General features: G+C 38.8%; 1 protein-coding gene across 1 annotated transcript; it reads left to right on the forward strand.

Annotated features, from left to right (window-relative positions):
• On the forward strand, positions 1-16,326 carry LOC140954021 (uncharacterized). Its single transcript, XM_073403417.1, has 15 exons — positions 1-140; positions 243-320; positions 531-581; positions 1,826-1,918; positions 4,472-4,613; positions 6,119-6,219; positions 9,418-9,617; positions 10,113-10,227; positions 10,486-10,625; positions 11,351-11,512; positions 12,114-12,266; positions 13,289-13,402; positions 14,563-14,619; positions 15,200-15,377; positions 15,817-16,326. Exons 1-15 carry the CDS (start codon positions 59-61, stop codon positions 15,960-15,962), a joined length of 1,812 nt encoding a protein of 603 aa, XP_073259518.1. The 5' UTR covers positions 1-58; the 3' UTR covers positions 15,963-16,326.
• Positions 16,327-17,554: the final 1,228 nt, after the last annotated feature.

Consider the following 17,554-nt stretch of genomic DNA (forward strand, 5'->3'; position numbering starts at 1 on the left):
CTTGTTTGGGTGCTTAAGATTAAACATTACAATTTAAAATGCTCATTTTAAGGAATTGATGATGGACGTACAGTTGAAACGTAAAAAGAGGAAATTGTTGAAACGAAAGCTGGGCCCCATTGATGGAGCAATCGACAAAGGTAAGAGAGGCTAGATGATCCGCGCTGGTATGCTCCGAAATTTAATACAGCTGTCCGTTGAATCTGCCTTGAATGCTATCACAGTTCAGTTCAATTTTGCAGGCCCGAAAGCAAAGAAACAAAAGGGTACAAAGAAAAGTCGAGGAAAGTTAGAAGAAATTGTTAACAAGGTCGAACAAGGTACACCAGAATTCTTTTGCCACAATATTCTATCTTAGCTTACGTTTGGGTAATAATGTTCTGAACTGTTTTACTACTTATCCATCATAATCAAGCACCAGCTCTTCAAAACGTGTGCAGGTTTTCAGTGGTAAATTAATGGACTGATCATGAATGAATATAATTGGTTCGAAGCCGATTAATAATTCTTTTTATTATTCCTTTTTCTAGAAAATGGTGATCAGGTTTCGAGCAATGATGAGTCGCAGCCTGAACAAAATGGTAAGTAGTCATGATTAATCACAGAGTAATATGCTGCAAAATTACTTGGTATCATCACAGATAGCCCAAGCTCGAAATATGAGCATCACATGATGCTCATATTTTGAGTTTGGGCTACCAGTGGTATCATTTTTTAACAAACCCATTATCTTTAATGAGGTAACCTGTTACAATCAAACCCAGTTAATACAGACACTGAGGGGACCATAGAAAGTGTGCGTATGGAAGCCAGTGGCTTCGCCCCATGGTGAGTTCACCCTCAACTAGTTTGCCCCATAACACTGATCAATTCATATTAGCACATAGTGAAATAGCCTCATTTAGAGTTTACACCACAATCCATCACCCATTCCAATTTTAACTACCGTACTCACCTTGTACCAAAAGATTGTTTTGATGTAAACCGTTATTGGCTGAAGCTTTCCATACTTGACATAACCTTACTTTTCCAACTTTTTGCATGTGAAGTGTCGGCAGAGGTCAGTTGTTCGAAATGGCTTTAATTGATCCAGTTTGACTCAATTTCACTTCACTCTTTGATTACAAACGCAACTTAAACATTTTAAAGGGGATGCTGTTTTCACGCAGTTTTTTTTATCAAGGTCATTGATTTCGAGACAACAGTTACGGCCAACCAACCATAAAATTTCCTAACTTTGATTAGAGATTTCCTTCGATAACCTAAGCCAATTCACAGGTATGCTTTAAATAAAATGTAAATGTGTGATTTGACTAGAGTTTGGAGTTATACCATTCCATGGTGAACTTAGAAAGTAGGGAGCGAACTTGTAGGGGGCCAATTCACTAGAGGATGAACTCACTGCTATCTGTCCGTATTAACAGGGTGTCCTTATTAAGCAGGTTGAGTTTTGAGAATATGTAGGGGTTTTCTTTCCCCAGGGATAAAGCAAACTGTCCGTAATAATGAGGTGTCCGTATTAAGCGGGTGTTTATAAAGAGGGGTTTGCCTGTATTTTTAAAATTTGTATTGAAGTGCTGATCAGTAGACATTTGTTTTGAATTACTCTTTTTTGGTAATGTCAATTATCAATTTCCTTTTGAAAACAGACCTCTTTTTCTGTGCATTTTTTAAAAACTATCTCAGAAGTTTATTAGTTCAACACTGAGATTTTAAGATTATATGACAACTTCAGTTGCTATGACAACTTAAACAGTAAACTGTACTCAGTTCTTAGTAGACATACAGTGACTAGTAATGATTTTTTCTGAATCTTTTAATGTAGGTACCAAATCCACTCGTATATCAGATGGCGATAGCTTAGAGCCTGCCACAAAAAAGAAAAGGACTTCATATGAGAGTGTGAGCTTACCTGAAGGTAGGTACAGTGTAGTGTTAAGTTACATATACAGTACAATGCTGTTAATACAAACACCAAGGGGACATCTGCCATAGTGTCCGCTGGGTGTCCATGTTAGGTAGGGTCTCTAAAAAAAATGTCATGGACACATGTTTTATTGATATAAAGATGCAAAGGATCAATGACTGAAGCAAAAAGCCAAGGTAGTGGAGCTTGGGTTCTGATAGGAGAAGGAAAACTTTATTAACCGACTACAGTAAATGGGTCAAACATCTGAAGAAAGGTGGACTAATTAAAGAGGCCCTGTTAGGGTTAAATTCCCACAAGTGACATGGCTATAAAACCGTGACACAAGACAAGATGAAGTAGCAACAAACAACATGAAGATGAGCTAAATACTGACAGGGACATGGCTTTCTCTTCAAAACATGAAACAACTGTATTTGAAATTCAGACTGGGGACATATGTAACCCATGCAGTTAAAGGGGCCTCATCAAAATCAAACATGTCCCAATTTTTTGATAATGTTTTGTTAAAAGTACAGTCAAAGCCCGCTAATACAATGTACGGACACTGAAGTGTCTGTATTAAGTGGGTCATGTTTTTAAAGTCAAAAATACACCTTTAAGTTGATCAAAATACTACAGATTCTGAAGTAAAACAGGACACTAGCATCATCAAACTAAACACCTCTAAACTTCACCACGCTGTTATTCCACGGACTGCTCCATGAAAACACTCAAAAGTCTCGAGTCGCTCATTATACATTACGTAATCAAAAACCGTTCTCTCCACAGGGGGGTTCGATTTTAATAAGATCATGTTAATTACCTGTTGAAATCTTTCATTATTTGAACAGGGTACAGTGTCTACTCTAAGTACATAATAATTTTTATGACTTAAATATAAAAGGCGGTTAGTAGATAAGCAGTGTCCGTAAAGTGGGATTGATGACATATGAAAGTTGGTGTCCGCCTGACCTGGGACACAGAAAAGTGTCTGTTGTTGGTATTAAGTGGGTTAATTTTAGAGAAAATATATGAGCTTTTCATCGTGTCAAACAAGACTGTCGGTTATATATATATATATGGGTGCTGTACATGCACAAATTTATACTTCTATTGGTTAAGGTAGTGGTACATATAAATTACCTGCACTGGCAACCCAGTTGTCCAGAGCTTACTGTAGATTACCCTTTTGTCAAAATTTATTTTTAAAAAAGGCAAAAAAAATTATCAAAAGTGTCATACAAAATAATGTAATCCTAAAGTGGTCTCATTTGAATGGTTACATCCACAGGGTGTTCAGGGCTCGAACTTAACTTTTTAGTCCACTAGCAAAGTTTTGCTAGTAAGATTTTTCTTTACTAGTAAAAGTAGGAATCTCACTAGCTATATTTCAATGCAGCCATTTTCCCTTTGAGGACTAAACCAATGTAAAGATTAATTTCAGCGATCTGAAAATTAAAAATAAACTGAAAAAAATGTGTATCAAAGCGTTAATTTTGTGGTCTCCTTTGCCGCTGTCCTGACATCCACCACCTATTTACTGCAGCCCTTGGGTGATAATCAGCTTGTTTCTTTGGCCCCTCAATTTTTACTCTCATCAGCATGTCCATGGTATTGTTCCCCAGTGTACAACGCCAGTCTGACTTGACCCTTTTCATTGTGGAAAATCCTCGTTTACATGAGGCATTAGCCAAGGGATATACTGATGTTAAATGGATAACCTTCATGATGTTGGAATAGTTATTCCTTTCTACAACCTCCTGGCTGATTCTCTGCCATAGACTCAGTGGGTGTAAAAATCGAGGTTGAGGGCCTCTTAAAAAATGCGGTTATTTTAGACATATCTTCAAACAAAAGCTGAAAACCTCACAAAGATGAAAATCACCAAATCAACTCTGTGCTCACCCACGAAGAACGCAAACGTGCAGCTAAATTGAGCATAGGTTATACATAAAACCACTGACCAGTGACTGACATGAAACCTGCATTCTTTCTCGTAATACTCAATGTTTTCGTGGTTTTTTGCCACAAAATTCTCCAACAGCGTTTATTTTTTTAATCGAAATTCTACTGGAAAAATACCGGTACTCGCAAATGTTTGCTAGAGGATATTTTTTAGACTCGCAACTTCAAAAAACCACTCGCATTTCGCGAGTTTGCGAGTGCTAATTTCGAGCCCTGGGTGTTGTTCACAAACATAGTTCTAAGTAATGTCAGAAGTACTTTTCTTGTCTATATGAATGTTAACTGTGTCTGCAGGGTTGTCACTAAGATTTCAAGTTGCCGAGTAAATACAACAGGTAGGCAGGGAATCAAACGGCTAGGGATTTCTTTTGGTTCTATTTTTCTTCCATTTTCCAATAAAAGTAGCCCCGGGCCACACTCTTAGTAGCCGGGGAAAACGGCCCCCGGCTCTTGATGACAACCCTGGTCTATGAGCAGTTACCCTAAGCAAGGCCTTGACAATGTATTACATGCACATGTATTTGGTCCTTGAATCTTTTTACCAAAGAGTGGGAAAAATAATTGAGTTGATGCTTTTTTATTGATTTTTTTTTTCAGATGTGACAGTTCCAGGTAGTAAAGAGTTCAAGTCACTTGAAGGATTTGTGAGTGACAAGACACTCAATGCAATTTCTGACATGGGCTTCACTACCATGATGGAAATACAGCATAAGAGTATTGTACCACTGCTGAAAGGAAGGTACATTGTTGTTCTGGAAATTACTATACTGTTACAGCTGACATTTCACAACGCCAGCACTGATTTCCACTCGAAATGATGTCTGAGCACATGTGCAGAGATTCCATACTACCCAGATCTGCAGGGTTGTCACTAAGATTTCAACTTGCCGGGTATATGCAGTTAGAAGGTGGGGAACTGAACAGCCTGGGAGTTCTTTTGGTCTCATTTTCCTTTTGTTTCCTAGGAAAATAGCCAGGGGTCATGCTCATAGTACCCAAGGGAAATCCCTGGCCCCTGGCCCTTAGTGACAACCCTGCAGATCTGGGTACTGCTTCTGATTGGACAAAGAAAATTTTCGACCAATCAAACTCACTACCCAGATCTGGGTAGTGATGGGTCATCAGTATGGACATTTTATGCTTATTCCTCGGCATCATTTTGTGGGGAAACAAGTGGTGGCATCATAAAAAGTTGGCTGTTTTCTTAAGCTAGAAAAAATGGACTCCAGTATAACTCAAGTCAAAAGAGGTGCATGAAATAAGGCCCTGGGTGACACTAGTTGTTTTTAGTGCCATTTTGTGTGTGTTTATCCAGTACCACCCACATTCCCTCGACAAGAACACCTCTATGGAAATTATTGCAGTAGTTATGAGCTGTTTGACGTTTGTAGAATTTAAGGTCAATTTTGTTTGTAGGTCTTGTGGCAAAATAATAATGTTCTAAGCAAAATTGGATCCATATGGGTTGAGATCTTTAAATGAACAGCTGCCACTGAAGATTGCAGTTTTATAAATTAATATAATGCACCAAAGGGTTATTTTGAAGAATTTTGAACAGCTGCCGAACACCTTAAGAAATTATGTTTCTAAAAGGAAACAAGAGCTAAGAAACTGAGAGAATCAAGTTTCAGTTTAGTTCATCCTATATAGAGTGGTTTTCGTTTGAGTGTCGTAAAACCAAAACCAAAGTAATTACTCTGGCCAATCACATAGGACACAGACAATACATTGAACCAATCAAAACTCGAAGTAATTACATGTGGCTGACGCAAAGCGCGGGAAAATGCATGCGAGCGCGTCACAATTGGCTTTGGTTTTACTTCTGATTGGATGAAAAGGTGGCGCGAATCTTTTAAGCCAATCGCATCGTGTAGAAAGTGCAAAGCCAATTACTTTTCGACACTTAAATGAAAACCGCTCTAATGACCCTAACTGGAACTTAATTCACTCTGTTTCCTTGCCTCAGTCACTAAAACTTATTCATCATTTGGCTTTTGGCAGCTGTGTAGCATTCAGCAAAATGCTCCTGACCTACAATGCCTGCTTCAACTGTATGTACACTTCAAGTTTTGTGTTCCGCACAAAATGTAATTACCTTCTAAAACGCAACATTATTGTTAAATTCCAGTGTCGTATTGCTCTAGCCCACAATAAAGCTTTCTATTATGAGGATTTTGTGAACAGACATGCACGAGCAGCAGTCCCAGGCTATTTCAGTATTACTCATTAAGTGTTGATTTGCAGGGATTTGCTTGGTGCTGCAAGAACTGGCAGTGGAAAGACATTAGCATTTCTCATACCGGCTGTGGAGCTGCTGTACAAGCTAAGCTTTAAGCCCAGAAATGGTATGTCAATTCATGGAGTCTGCATGTTTCCCTGGTAGTGAGTAGAGAACAGAATACAAAATTGTATATTTTTTCCAACGAGTCATTGTAGGTTATGATTCCAGAATGTCATCTCAAAGTCAACTTAAGTTGGTATAGATCTGTGTTAATTGCACCGTGAACAGAACCCAGACAGACATTGAATGCAGGCAGTTGTGCCACACAACACAGACTGACATCTGGTCTATTTTTGTTTTAGTTTTTGCTTTGTTTTTTTGCTACTTTAAGAAGCTGTGTCATGAAACGTAATAAAATTCAAACTGAACACAAAAATAGCTACTCAAAATATTAAAAGGCGAAGAATACGAGGTGTTCCGCTCCCGTGGTTGAATGATACAATCAGTGAGGTGATGAAGGATCGTGATTTTCACCATCGTAAAGCCGTGAAAACCAATTCTGCTTTTCACTGGGCTCGCTATAGAAAGTTAAGAAATAGGGTCAATCGTGAAGTCAAGGCAGCAAAATCCAAGTATTATTGTGACTTGATTTTAGAGGCTAAAGGGGATTCAGGAAAGATCTGGAAGGCGGTGAATGAGGTGTCTTCGCGCAAGACTAAATCCTCGAGCCCACAATGTATCGTAGTTGATGGTGTTGAACACACCACCCCAGCCTCTATTGCATCCGTGCTCAACTGTTATTTCTCATCCATTGGCAGAAGTCTTGCAAATAAAATATCAGCTGCTGCTATGTTCCCAGTCAGATCGGCCACGATGCTACAGTCTTTCTCGCTTGACGAAGTTGATGAGAAAACAGTACTCAAGCATCTGCTTTCTCTAAAGACAAATAAAGCTATTGGCTTGGACAACATCAGTGCGAGACTTTTAAAGTGTGGCGCGCGTGCTATTTGTCCCTCGATCACCAAGTTACTGAATCTCTCTATTCGCACTGGCAATTTTCCTGAAATATGGAAATGCTCGAAAGTGGCTGCACTTTTCAAAACTGGAGATAGGAGAGATGCGTCAAATTATCGCCCAATTTCTATTCTGCCAACAATGAGTAAAATTCTGGAAAAAGTCGTCCATTCCCAATTCTATGACTTTCTGAATTCAAATAATCTCCTTTCAAGCAAACAATTTGGCTTCCGTCCCAAACTGTCTACAACATCGGCTCTCACCAGTTTTGCAGATGAGGTCCTATTGCATATGGAGAGTGGAGAACTGTGCGGTGCAGTGTTCCTAGATCTGACCAAGGCATTCGATACCGTTGACCATACGATCTTGCTATCTAAATTGTCGGCTATCGGTGTCTCGCCCAGCACTCTACAGTGGTTCAAGTCTTACCTGAATCATCGTAAACAGCGGACTGCCTGTAGCGATGCTGTGTCTGACCCTCTCCCGATGACCTTTGGGGTGCCACAGGGGAGCATTCTAGGACCGCTTCTCTTCTTGGTTTATATTAATGACCTTCCGCTGGTTATAAAGAATTGCGAAGTGACCTTGTATGCTGATGACACGGTCCTGTACTACTTTGCTAAAGAGCCACACCTGTTAGAAGAGGCACTGAATGATGATCTCTTGAAAGTTGCCCAGTGGTTACATGGAAATAAGTTAACTTTAAATCTTACTAAGACGAAATCCATGATTATAGGCAGTAATAGGAAACTTGTTGGTATTTCCTCTTTCACGTTATCTATTTTTGACACTGATATAAATTCTGTAAGTAGTTTTAAATATTTGGGAGTTATGTTGTCTTCAACTTTCACATGGTCCGACCATATTGAGTATATTTCATGTAAGGTTAATAAAAACCTTGGTCTTCTACGTAGGATTAAGTATTATTTACCTTATGATGCCCGGTTACTTTTTTATAATAGCTTAGTGCTACCTATTTTTGATTATGCTGATTTAGTCTGGGGTGACAAGGACAATGTCTCACTTATGAAGGAATTGCAAATTCTCCAAAACAAAGCAGCTAAGTTGATATTAGATAGATCACCTCACTCCTCATCCACCGATGCATTGATTGTCTTGAGATGGCTGAATCTTGAAGAACGTAGGAAATGTCATCGATGTATATATGCATACAAGTGTATTAATGGCCAACTTAATCATTCTTTGGACATTGTAAGAAAGAGTGATATACATTCCTACAATACGCGCAATAACGATACTATCAAGCTCCCCAAAATTAAATATAATTGGGGAAAACAACGTTCGCGGTACCACTGTTTCAAAGACTTTAATGAATTAGAGAGAACTGTAAGAAACTCAGCAAGTTTTCCAATTTTTAAGAAGTGTCTTTTTTCTGCTTTTTATAATTGAGTACTTGTAGTGTGTATGTTTTTAATTATTTCTGTAACTCAATTTTAGCTTGAATTATTATTATTATTATTATTATTATTATTATTTTTATTTTTTTTTTTTTCTATCATATATATCGATTTTAGCTTAACCTTTTTATATTTTAATTGTATTATATAATATACATCTCGTAATTAGGACCTCTATGTAAACCACTCTTGTGATGGAGCATCCTATTAAAAGATTGTTATTATTATTTAAAAGAAGGTGTAAATACATGTAGCACAGAAAATACAAAATTAAGCACAGATGGACAGACTTGATGAAGGTCAAAATGGATTGCAATAGTATTATTGTGGTGTTTAAAAACTTATTAGGCAGCCTAACAGTTTTTCAGAGTTCATTTTCGTTGTCTGTAACATTTGATGTTATGCATGTGAGACATATTTGGGTGACACAAAGCTGTGATTTTGTTGTTTACAAGTAGTTTCTTCACTGATGTTGAGGTCCATAGGAGAAAGTGCTGCCTTTGCAATGACATCTGCAAATGGTTAGACCTTCTAGTCTTCTCAGATAAGGATGAAAAACCGTAGGTCCCATCTCAGAGCACTTTCACTTATCTGGTTCTTGTGGGATGTGAAAGAACCCACACAACTATTCCAAAAGAGTAGGGGAAATAGACCCTGGTAGTGTGGCCAACCCTTTCTAGGCTGGGTGGGTTACATGTATCTGTAAGGACTCACTTACATGTAAATAAATTGGAGCCCCACTCTGTTGCGTGTTCCACACCATATTATGGTGAAAGTGATTAAATAATTAACGACGCCTAATTGGCAATATCAATGAAAAAATAAACTAGACGGCCATGACACAGCTCCTTTAACTTGTTACATTGATTTTTATTGATTTTTACATACAGGTACTGGAGTCATCATAATTTCGCCCACAAGAGAGCTCTCCCTTCAAACATACGGCGTTGCACGAGACTTGCTCAAGTACCATAGCCACACATTTGGGATTGTAATGGGCGGGGCCAACAGGAAGGGTGAAGCTGAACGACTACAGAAAGGAGTTAATTTACTTATTGCAACCCCGGGAAGATTACTGGATCACCTACAGGTGCGTGTTAAATAGGCCCTTTGTAGCTTGTTAATCACGCAGTTCAAAACTGCCATGCCTAAAGGCAAGGGACACACTCTTGTCTATGTAATGATAAAATGTATTACACGGGCGGGTTGCCTAAGAAACTTACAAAATTCAGAATAACTGTTCAAGGGGGGCAAACAGACCACAAGGATAAAAAGGATAAATCATCCATGTAACAGTGCTTACAAAGAAATCCTGATGAACGGTCTGAAAGATGGAAATGGCGTGATGACGGCGCATTTTTCATCTCAGGAATGCGAGTCAATACTTAACTCCAAGTTGCAAATCAGATTCATCGAGGTTTTGATTGTCAAGAAAAAATGATGAATCGATTTGCGAACACTCGTTCTTCCTAAAAGTCTTTAGTACTGTTATGAGGTGGTGAACATTTGTATCCTTTTTTGAATGAGTTAATGCAGTGTGAAATATAGTGTGAAAAAAATAGGCAGTTCTGTATCTGTTTTACAGAATACACAAGGATTTATCTTCAAAAACCTCCAGTGCCTGATAATAGATGAAGCAGACAGAATTCTTGAGATTGGATTCGAAGAGGAAATGAAACAAATTGTCAGACTTCTGCCAGGTGAATGTCCAAAATGTTGTTACATATAAAGAACTTGTGCCTGTGTTGTGTATATAATAATGTTAATCCAGTTTGTCTTATTCGTTGTTCTCCTAAATACAGGTTCGTGCGTTCTGCACGAGTCTGTGAAACGCGGTTATTGTATAAGAAGTTGTCATTGATATTTTAGTCAGTCAATTTTGTAAAAGTTTGGTTAAGTTTCCTACAGTAGCGCAAACTAGTTCCCCCAAGCTAATCGCTGGATCACTGTTTATTTAGTTCGAAGGCAGACGGTGCTGTTCTCAGCTACGCAGACGCGCAATGTTGAAGACCTTGCGCGCGTGTCACTCAAGAAATCTCCCCTTTACGTGGGAGTTGATGATGACCGAGAGACGTCAACAGTTGAAGGGCTCGAACAGGTAACGTGAAAATGGACCTTTCTCAGCTTATCCGCGCATGCTACAACAACGCTGTGAGACTTGTCAGTTTTGGGCTCATCGATTTAGTTTTTGCAGGCTTTTAGTCAACAAGTGAGATTACACTGATGGACAATAAAGTTTAAACATAGACTGCCTTGTTGTACACGTCCGCTATTTCTCTGTAATTTTCTTCTTTGCTCCCCTCTCCCAAAAAGTCAAAAGTCAACTAAATTTTCAAATTTCATTTTCTACAATGTTGAAAAACAAATTGCTTTATGTGAAATAGCCCTCGAAAACAGCCGTTTCTCCTCGCTCTTCGCCGCCAGGCTACATGTATATATGTGAAAGTACTGTCAAGTAGATTTCGCTTTAATTGGTAACACAAAGAAACTTTCATCCACAGACTCAAAATTTAGAACCGCCTGTAATGACTCCATTATTCACTCTGAGAGTTGAAGGGTTATTTGTAACCTTCCCGAATTTGACAGAGGCTTACTAGCGCTTGTGAGAGTACAGTAGTCCGAACCTTTTGCTATTGATACGTTGTGGTTGTTGTTTTTCTTGGTTTGTTTTCGTTTGACTAAATGAATCGGTTCGATGATTCATCATGAGTTTCCCTTTTTAGGCCGCGTCCACACTTATCTTGCTTGTTGGGCTAAAATGTAACGGTCTTGACTTTTACTGAGTATGTCTCAATTCACGTATATATTTTTAACCATGTATAGGGATATATAGTTGTTCCTTCAGAGAAGCGTTTTCTCGTGTTGTTCACGTTCCTGAAAAAGAACAGAAACAAGAAAGTGATGGTGTTCTTTTCATCCTGTAACTCTGTGAAATACCATTATGAACTGCTTAACTACATCGATCTTCCAGTCGCACATATTCACGTAAGTATATTTGAAGTACTGTCGTTTTTGCCGTACAGTGTCAGTCTTTCCAGTCGCCAATATCAGTTATAAATTCGTCTTTCATGCTTACAAATGTTTCTTCCCCAGGAATCAGGGAAACTGAAAAACACTATTGTGTAATAAAAATTAGCGATAAAAAGTGACGACGTTTTGACCTCTCTTAAGTCATTTTTAAGTGCGATTAAAAATTAGCATAAATATAGTACAAACTGTTAAAAATAGTTTAAAAGGTAGAATGCCATGAACAATAAAATGCAATAAAATATGTCAACGATAAGTGATATAATATTTATGAACTGGAAAAAAAAACAAAACAATTAAGTAATAATAAGGCTAGTTAAACGCCATATAACCAAATAATTTCGAGCGGATATAGAATCGCACTGTTTGTTTAGTATTTGTTTCAGTTCTTTGATAAAACGCGTTTCAAAAAACAAGGCAATCAAATAAAAAAAGCTTCACGAAGATGGTAGGGAACTTACGAAACCATGACGACAACGGTAACGTCAAAAAACAATAGGGTCTATGAGTAAATCAACAACCCTCGCCTATTTTAGGACATTTTCGTTTGTTTCTGTAGGGAAAGCAAAAACAACAGAAGCGTACCACGACATTTTTTGAGTTCTGCGATGCCAGTTCAGGGACCTTGTTGTGCACAGATGTGGCTGCGCGTGGCCTGGATATACCGGAAGTAGATTGGATCGTCCAATTTGACCCTCCCGACGATCCCAAGGTAAGGATCCTTCAAACGCTATTAAGAGGTTCCTCTGTACGTTTTTCGTGAAGCGTGATCGCGGCTATTTTTTTTCTCGTGAAACGTGATTTTAGGTTCTATTTATTCGTAATTCGTGATTGCGCCTCTAAAAGCAGATTTGTGATTAATCGTGAAATAACTGCACGTCACAATGAATCGTGCCGTAAGGCGAACGAGCCGATACCCTACTATCGTGACATGTGAATGAAGACTTGACGTGATTCGTGAACTATATTGGTTTGCGTGAACTGATTGTTTGTAATTTGGCCCATTTTAAGCCGATATAGGCAAAGAGATTGGCAAAAAATGAAGTCGTAGCATGTAAACCTGCCTTACAGCAGATCGTTAGAAGTATTGCCCATACTCTAACATTTCATTGAGATTTCAGAGAAAGCGAATTACCTTTGAAGTGTTAACAGATTAGTTGACAGGAAACCCTAATCCGTGAAACGTGAATTACTTGATTTTACTTGAATGTGAAGGGTATTCGTGCCGCGTGGAAAGTCTCAAAAAGTATTTTGCAAAGGGGTGTAGGGACACCTTTATTAATCCATTTGATCTCCTAGTCTCAGTCAAAATTGTTGGGACACTTTACTGTCTTCTTGCCCTACCAATGTTAGTCTGAAAGATTTGATGAGTTAACTGCGATAAACAACATTGGGAGGTCGAGGAGAAGGGTCAGAAGTAAAAAACAGCCTTCGGTGGAAGTACCCCAACTATTTTCCTTCTATGTAGCCTTTGAGACCGACGAAGGTACAAAACATTCCCGTTTAAAATCATTTGTCATACCATATGCTTACTATTACTGTAAGTTGCTCCAACGTTACAGTTTCATTCCTGAACTTTTAACTCCGCACTTTTCATGGCACAATCTTTCTTTGTGGCCTTATGAGAGTCTCATAGAGCCTCATAAGGCCACATACAAGGACGTTGCGTCCAGAGTCAGACCTGAAACGAAACCCTATCCGAGACCGTCATGCCATATGCTATCTCTCTTATAGGAATACATTCACCGTGTTGGTCGGACAGCACGTGGGAATGAAGGGCGCGGTCATGCCTTACTTCTCCTATTACCAGAGGAACTTGCATTTTTGAGATATCTCAAGCAGGCTAAGGTCAGTGGAACAAAACAAAGCTTTGGTAAAAAAGGCCTGGTCTTGAAGGCTACTAAGATCATCTACTACAGTTCTCTTATGCAAAAAGGTGAACCCATTTCGTACTTAACCCCGCATTGACTTGAGGGACCGTTAAACGCTTTTTATATTTAGGAGTAGTAAATGTTTCTGAACTTGACAAGGGTCTAAGTTTAAAACCGTTTTCGTTTCAAAAACAAACAAACAAACAAAACAAAACATTCTTTTCGAAATGACAGAAAATGAAGAAGACATGAAAAGAAAAATATCTATGTTCTGCAAATTAAAGAAGGTGAGGAAGAGGTGAAATGCAAGGCCAGCAATCGCTACAAAACTAGCTCATCTCTAAGCGGCCTTGCAATGTTCTATTAGTTTTATAAACACAATTACAATACCAAACCATTTCAGTTTAATATTTTTTTGCTGCGAAAGGCCGATTTTTAGCCATAGGAACGGTGATCTTTTCACGTGCGAAGATATGTTCTTTTCACGTGGTGAAGATGTCATGCTCCTTTCGTATGTTCTTTTCACCTGCGTAGAGATGTTCTTTTTAGGTGCGAAGATATCGTGTTCTTTTCACTTGTAAACATATCATGTTTTCGCGCGTATGGTCACCTTCTACGTCATTGGTGTTTCGCAAACATCTCTATAGTAAGCGACAAAGGTACACGACAAAGTGGTCGCTTACGGGAGGTGGTAGTCTACGGCAAAAATCAACATAAAGAAGCTCAAACTGAACTTATTGACGTAATTATATAAAGTTAATTACTTTGCAAGCTAAAACTTAGCCAAATAGACAACTGGCAAGTCGCAATAATGTTTCACATTGCCTAGCTCTTGAAACTGTTGAAGCTTTGAACATAACATTTAGCATCAATTTTACGACCACCGTTTTAACGTACGGATCGTATGACAGCCATCTTTTTTGTAAGCCAACTGCTATAAATCTGTCAGCCCGCTTGGTCGACGCTTTTAAAAACTGAACTTTTGTGACATTCGAGCAATGGTCTTCTGTCAATCATGCGTGATCATTCCTGGTCGTCGCTTACGAGAAGTGGTCGCTATGATAGATTTGACCGTATAATAAATGCCTTCACCATTTTTACCATTGAAACAGAACCACAGATTCTCATTTCTTTTAGGTACCTCTCAACGAATACGATTTTTCAGCCTCAAAAATTTACAACATTCAGTCACAGGTAAGCTTGCTTTTTAGCGTTGTTTTTGAAATTCAGTTTTGACTTGACACTTTTTCCAAATTAGGAGAGTGAACGGCTCGGCGAGTTTAAAACCTGTTTCCAATGCCCTGTCCGCAGGCATCCGGGTATTTTTGAAAACGGAGATGTGTGTTCGCACGTAAGCGGCGTTTTCAAGAACCAAAAAGGCAGGTTTTCGAAAACGGTCTCCAGAGTTGAGTTTTTGAAAACGTCGGCTTACCGTTTTCGTTTGAACGGACGAAAACGGAGGTTTTCGAATACGATGATTTCATACATCATAGAGGACATGGCCTGTGAGGGATGCCATCGTATTTCCATTGCTTTGGTGTTAACGTGTGGACGGGCGAAAACGATTCTAATACGCTCCGTGCGGACGGATATTTCTTTTCGAAAACAGAGAAAAAAATTCTTCGTTTTCAAAAATATACGGATACGTGTGGACAGGGCCTGAAATGGCAAAGAAAACATACAAAGGTCTATTGCATTTAAGTTTTCACCTAAAAGTATTTTTTGTTAAATTTGGTTTTCACGAGGCTTAAAACAGTTGTATTTTCTTTCGTAGTTAGAAAAGTTGATTGAAAAAAACTATTACCTGCACAAATCAGCGCGGGAAGCTTACAGATCGTACCTTCAGGCATACGCTTCTCACCAACATAAGAACATCTTCAACGTGAACGCGCTGGATCTTCAACGAGTGGCTCCTGCATTTGGTTTTACTGTTCCACCACGTGTTAATCTTAGTATCCTTTAAGGAGTATTTGGTTTTCATCTTTCTCTCTTCCCTTTATAGTTTGAAGAGGAGGTTTGTATTAATTTAAAGAATGTGTTACACGTAATTAGGCCGGGGCGCTAAGTACAGCTAAATCTGCATGCTAGTGTGCAAATCGAACAAGCGTGCAACTGAAAACTCTTCTATTAAAGCCCCTTTAAATTAAGTAGGCGCCAATTTCAGTGTTTATTTTAGATACTACTTAACAGCAACGCCTCGTTAACAAGAAAAATAGGATCAATTAGGTTTCTGGGAAACTGCCCACCTACCCCTCCCCTTAGCCAACATTAACACTTATTTCTCACTTAGGACAAAATGTTGGCCTAGGGGAGGGGTAGGTGGTGAGTTTCTCAGAAACCTAAATTGATCCGGAAAATAGTTACAGTTAGCTCCTTAACCCACTGTAATAGACGTCCACAGCAGCAAAGGCCAGCGAATTCAGAAACGGGGCGGAGGTGGAGGGTTTGGCGCCGGATACAGAAGTGCTAAACTACAACAAAAATCTAAGATATTTAACAAAAAGAAGAAAGCGGATGCAAGACAGTTCAGCCGATGAGGCAGGGGTGGAAGTGGATAACCGAGTCTGAAAAGGAAAACACGAACGAATGTTTTAGCACGAAGAGTTATCTATCGCTGATTAAAAACTCCTTCTCTGTGCCTGCTGTTTACGTGGAAATTGAAGAGGTTTTTTTAGCAGCTCGAGGCTTTCAATTAACAATTTGCTCATGTGCTGAGTATTCATGGAAATAATGTTCGAGGCATCACATTCGTTCTCATCTTGTCTCTAACCGATATTTGGTCAAGGTTCTATCAAATTGTTACCCTTTCAACATGATGTCGAGACTCTCTCAGACTTCTTTTTTTTATTTATGATTATAATAGTTCCTTAAATAAAACTATGAAAAACCTTCCAATGAATTAAAGCGTCTTTTCTTAATACTGTGCCTTTTGTAAGACACACTCTGGGATTTTTGTCATTGCCTAGTTTCATATCGAGAGGGGCTGGGTACGAGTCGGTTTATTATGGGATAAACACAATAGTGTATATACTTGGACTCCTACGGCTAGTTTCGATAGCTAGTGTTAAAGTGTGCCATTTCATATCCGGTAACGTAAAGGGGTGGATGTGCGGACGATTTAGTCATAACCAAAATTTCTTGGTTGTATAGATAACAGAATTTTCTTACTCATGGTGCTCCGAGTGATCATTTTTTGTTAGGGACTTGAAGTGTTCAGTCTTCCTATCATGGAGCCGTCTCTTAGTTTTACCAATGTAAAATCCTTACAATCCCAACAACAAGCTTTTGCCTTTAGATCTTTGAGAGCGAATAAGGTGGTCCTTGTATGGAAAGAAAGATTTAATACGGCAGGTGTTTTGAAAAAGTAATGAAATAATACAAGAGTAAAACTAGTAAATACAAAAAAAAAAGGCAGCCACTGCCACCGGACATAACATTAGGTGGGATCACTTTGAAATCTTAACATCTGGCAAAACAGATCATCATTGTAAGAGAAAAGAAACATTGTTTATGTAAGACCTTAAGCCAGACATCAGCACATTAGCTTCATTAGCTGTTGCCTTTTGCATTCATTACTGTTAATAATATGCTGAATTCTTAAGCTCATTTCCAGACCCTTTGTAAATTTTTGAATATGTAGTCTCGTCATTTTCTTTAACGGTCACTTAAGATTACCTTTGAAAATGTATGTTGTCCCCTTTTTCCTTGAAAAAATTTTAAGATCCCCCCAAAATCCTCTGCCCTCCCTGTGGTACATGTATACATAATGAATGCGGCCTAGCCACAGGTGTTTGGTGCTGTGGAATAGTTTACCAGTTCAGTCTGTGGAGTTGAGCTTGCCTGGAACACGCTATGACCAAGCGTGAGGTCAAGATGGCTGCAGGATAATAATCAAGTTTTTGTTTCCGCATTCACCGATCGAGACGAAAAAGAGCTCAATAAAAACCCAAGACAGAACAAGGGCAATATCAGGCCATCTTGACTTAACAAGCTGGGTATTTTAATTTTTTGCTGGACCAAGGCGGGAAATATCGAAAGGCAAAATGGGCACATCTTTCAGGCTCGAGTAGCCAGTCAGTACACAGGTATGCGTCATATTACCGGCTTGCGGATGCAGCCATGCTAATAA

This window comes from Porites lutea, chromosome 1, assembly GCF_958299795.1.
Source record: "Porites lutea chromosome 1, jaPorLute2.1, whole genome shotgun sequence".
In the NCBI taxonomy this organism is placed as follows: Eukaryota; Metazoa; Cnidaria; class Anthozoa; order Scleractinia; family Poritidae; genus Porites; species Porites lutea.

Excerpts from the sequence above, each read along its gene's own strand:
- LOC140954021 (XM_073403417.1), top strand. The coding sequence starts at position 59 with ATGATGGACGTACAGTTGAAACGTAAAAAGAGGAAATTGTTGAAACGA. Across the intron at positions 582-1,825 it reads GTCGCAGCCTGAACAAAATG|GTACCAAATCCACTCGTATA; the intron begins GTAAGTAGTCAT and ends CTTTTAATGTAG. Across the intron at positions 1,919-4,471 it reads GAGTGTGAGCTTACCTGAAG|ATGTGACAGTTCCAGGTAGT; the intron begins GTAGGTACAGTG and ends TTTTTTTTTCAG.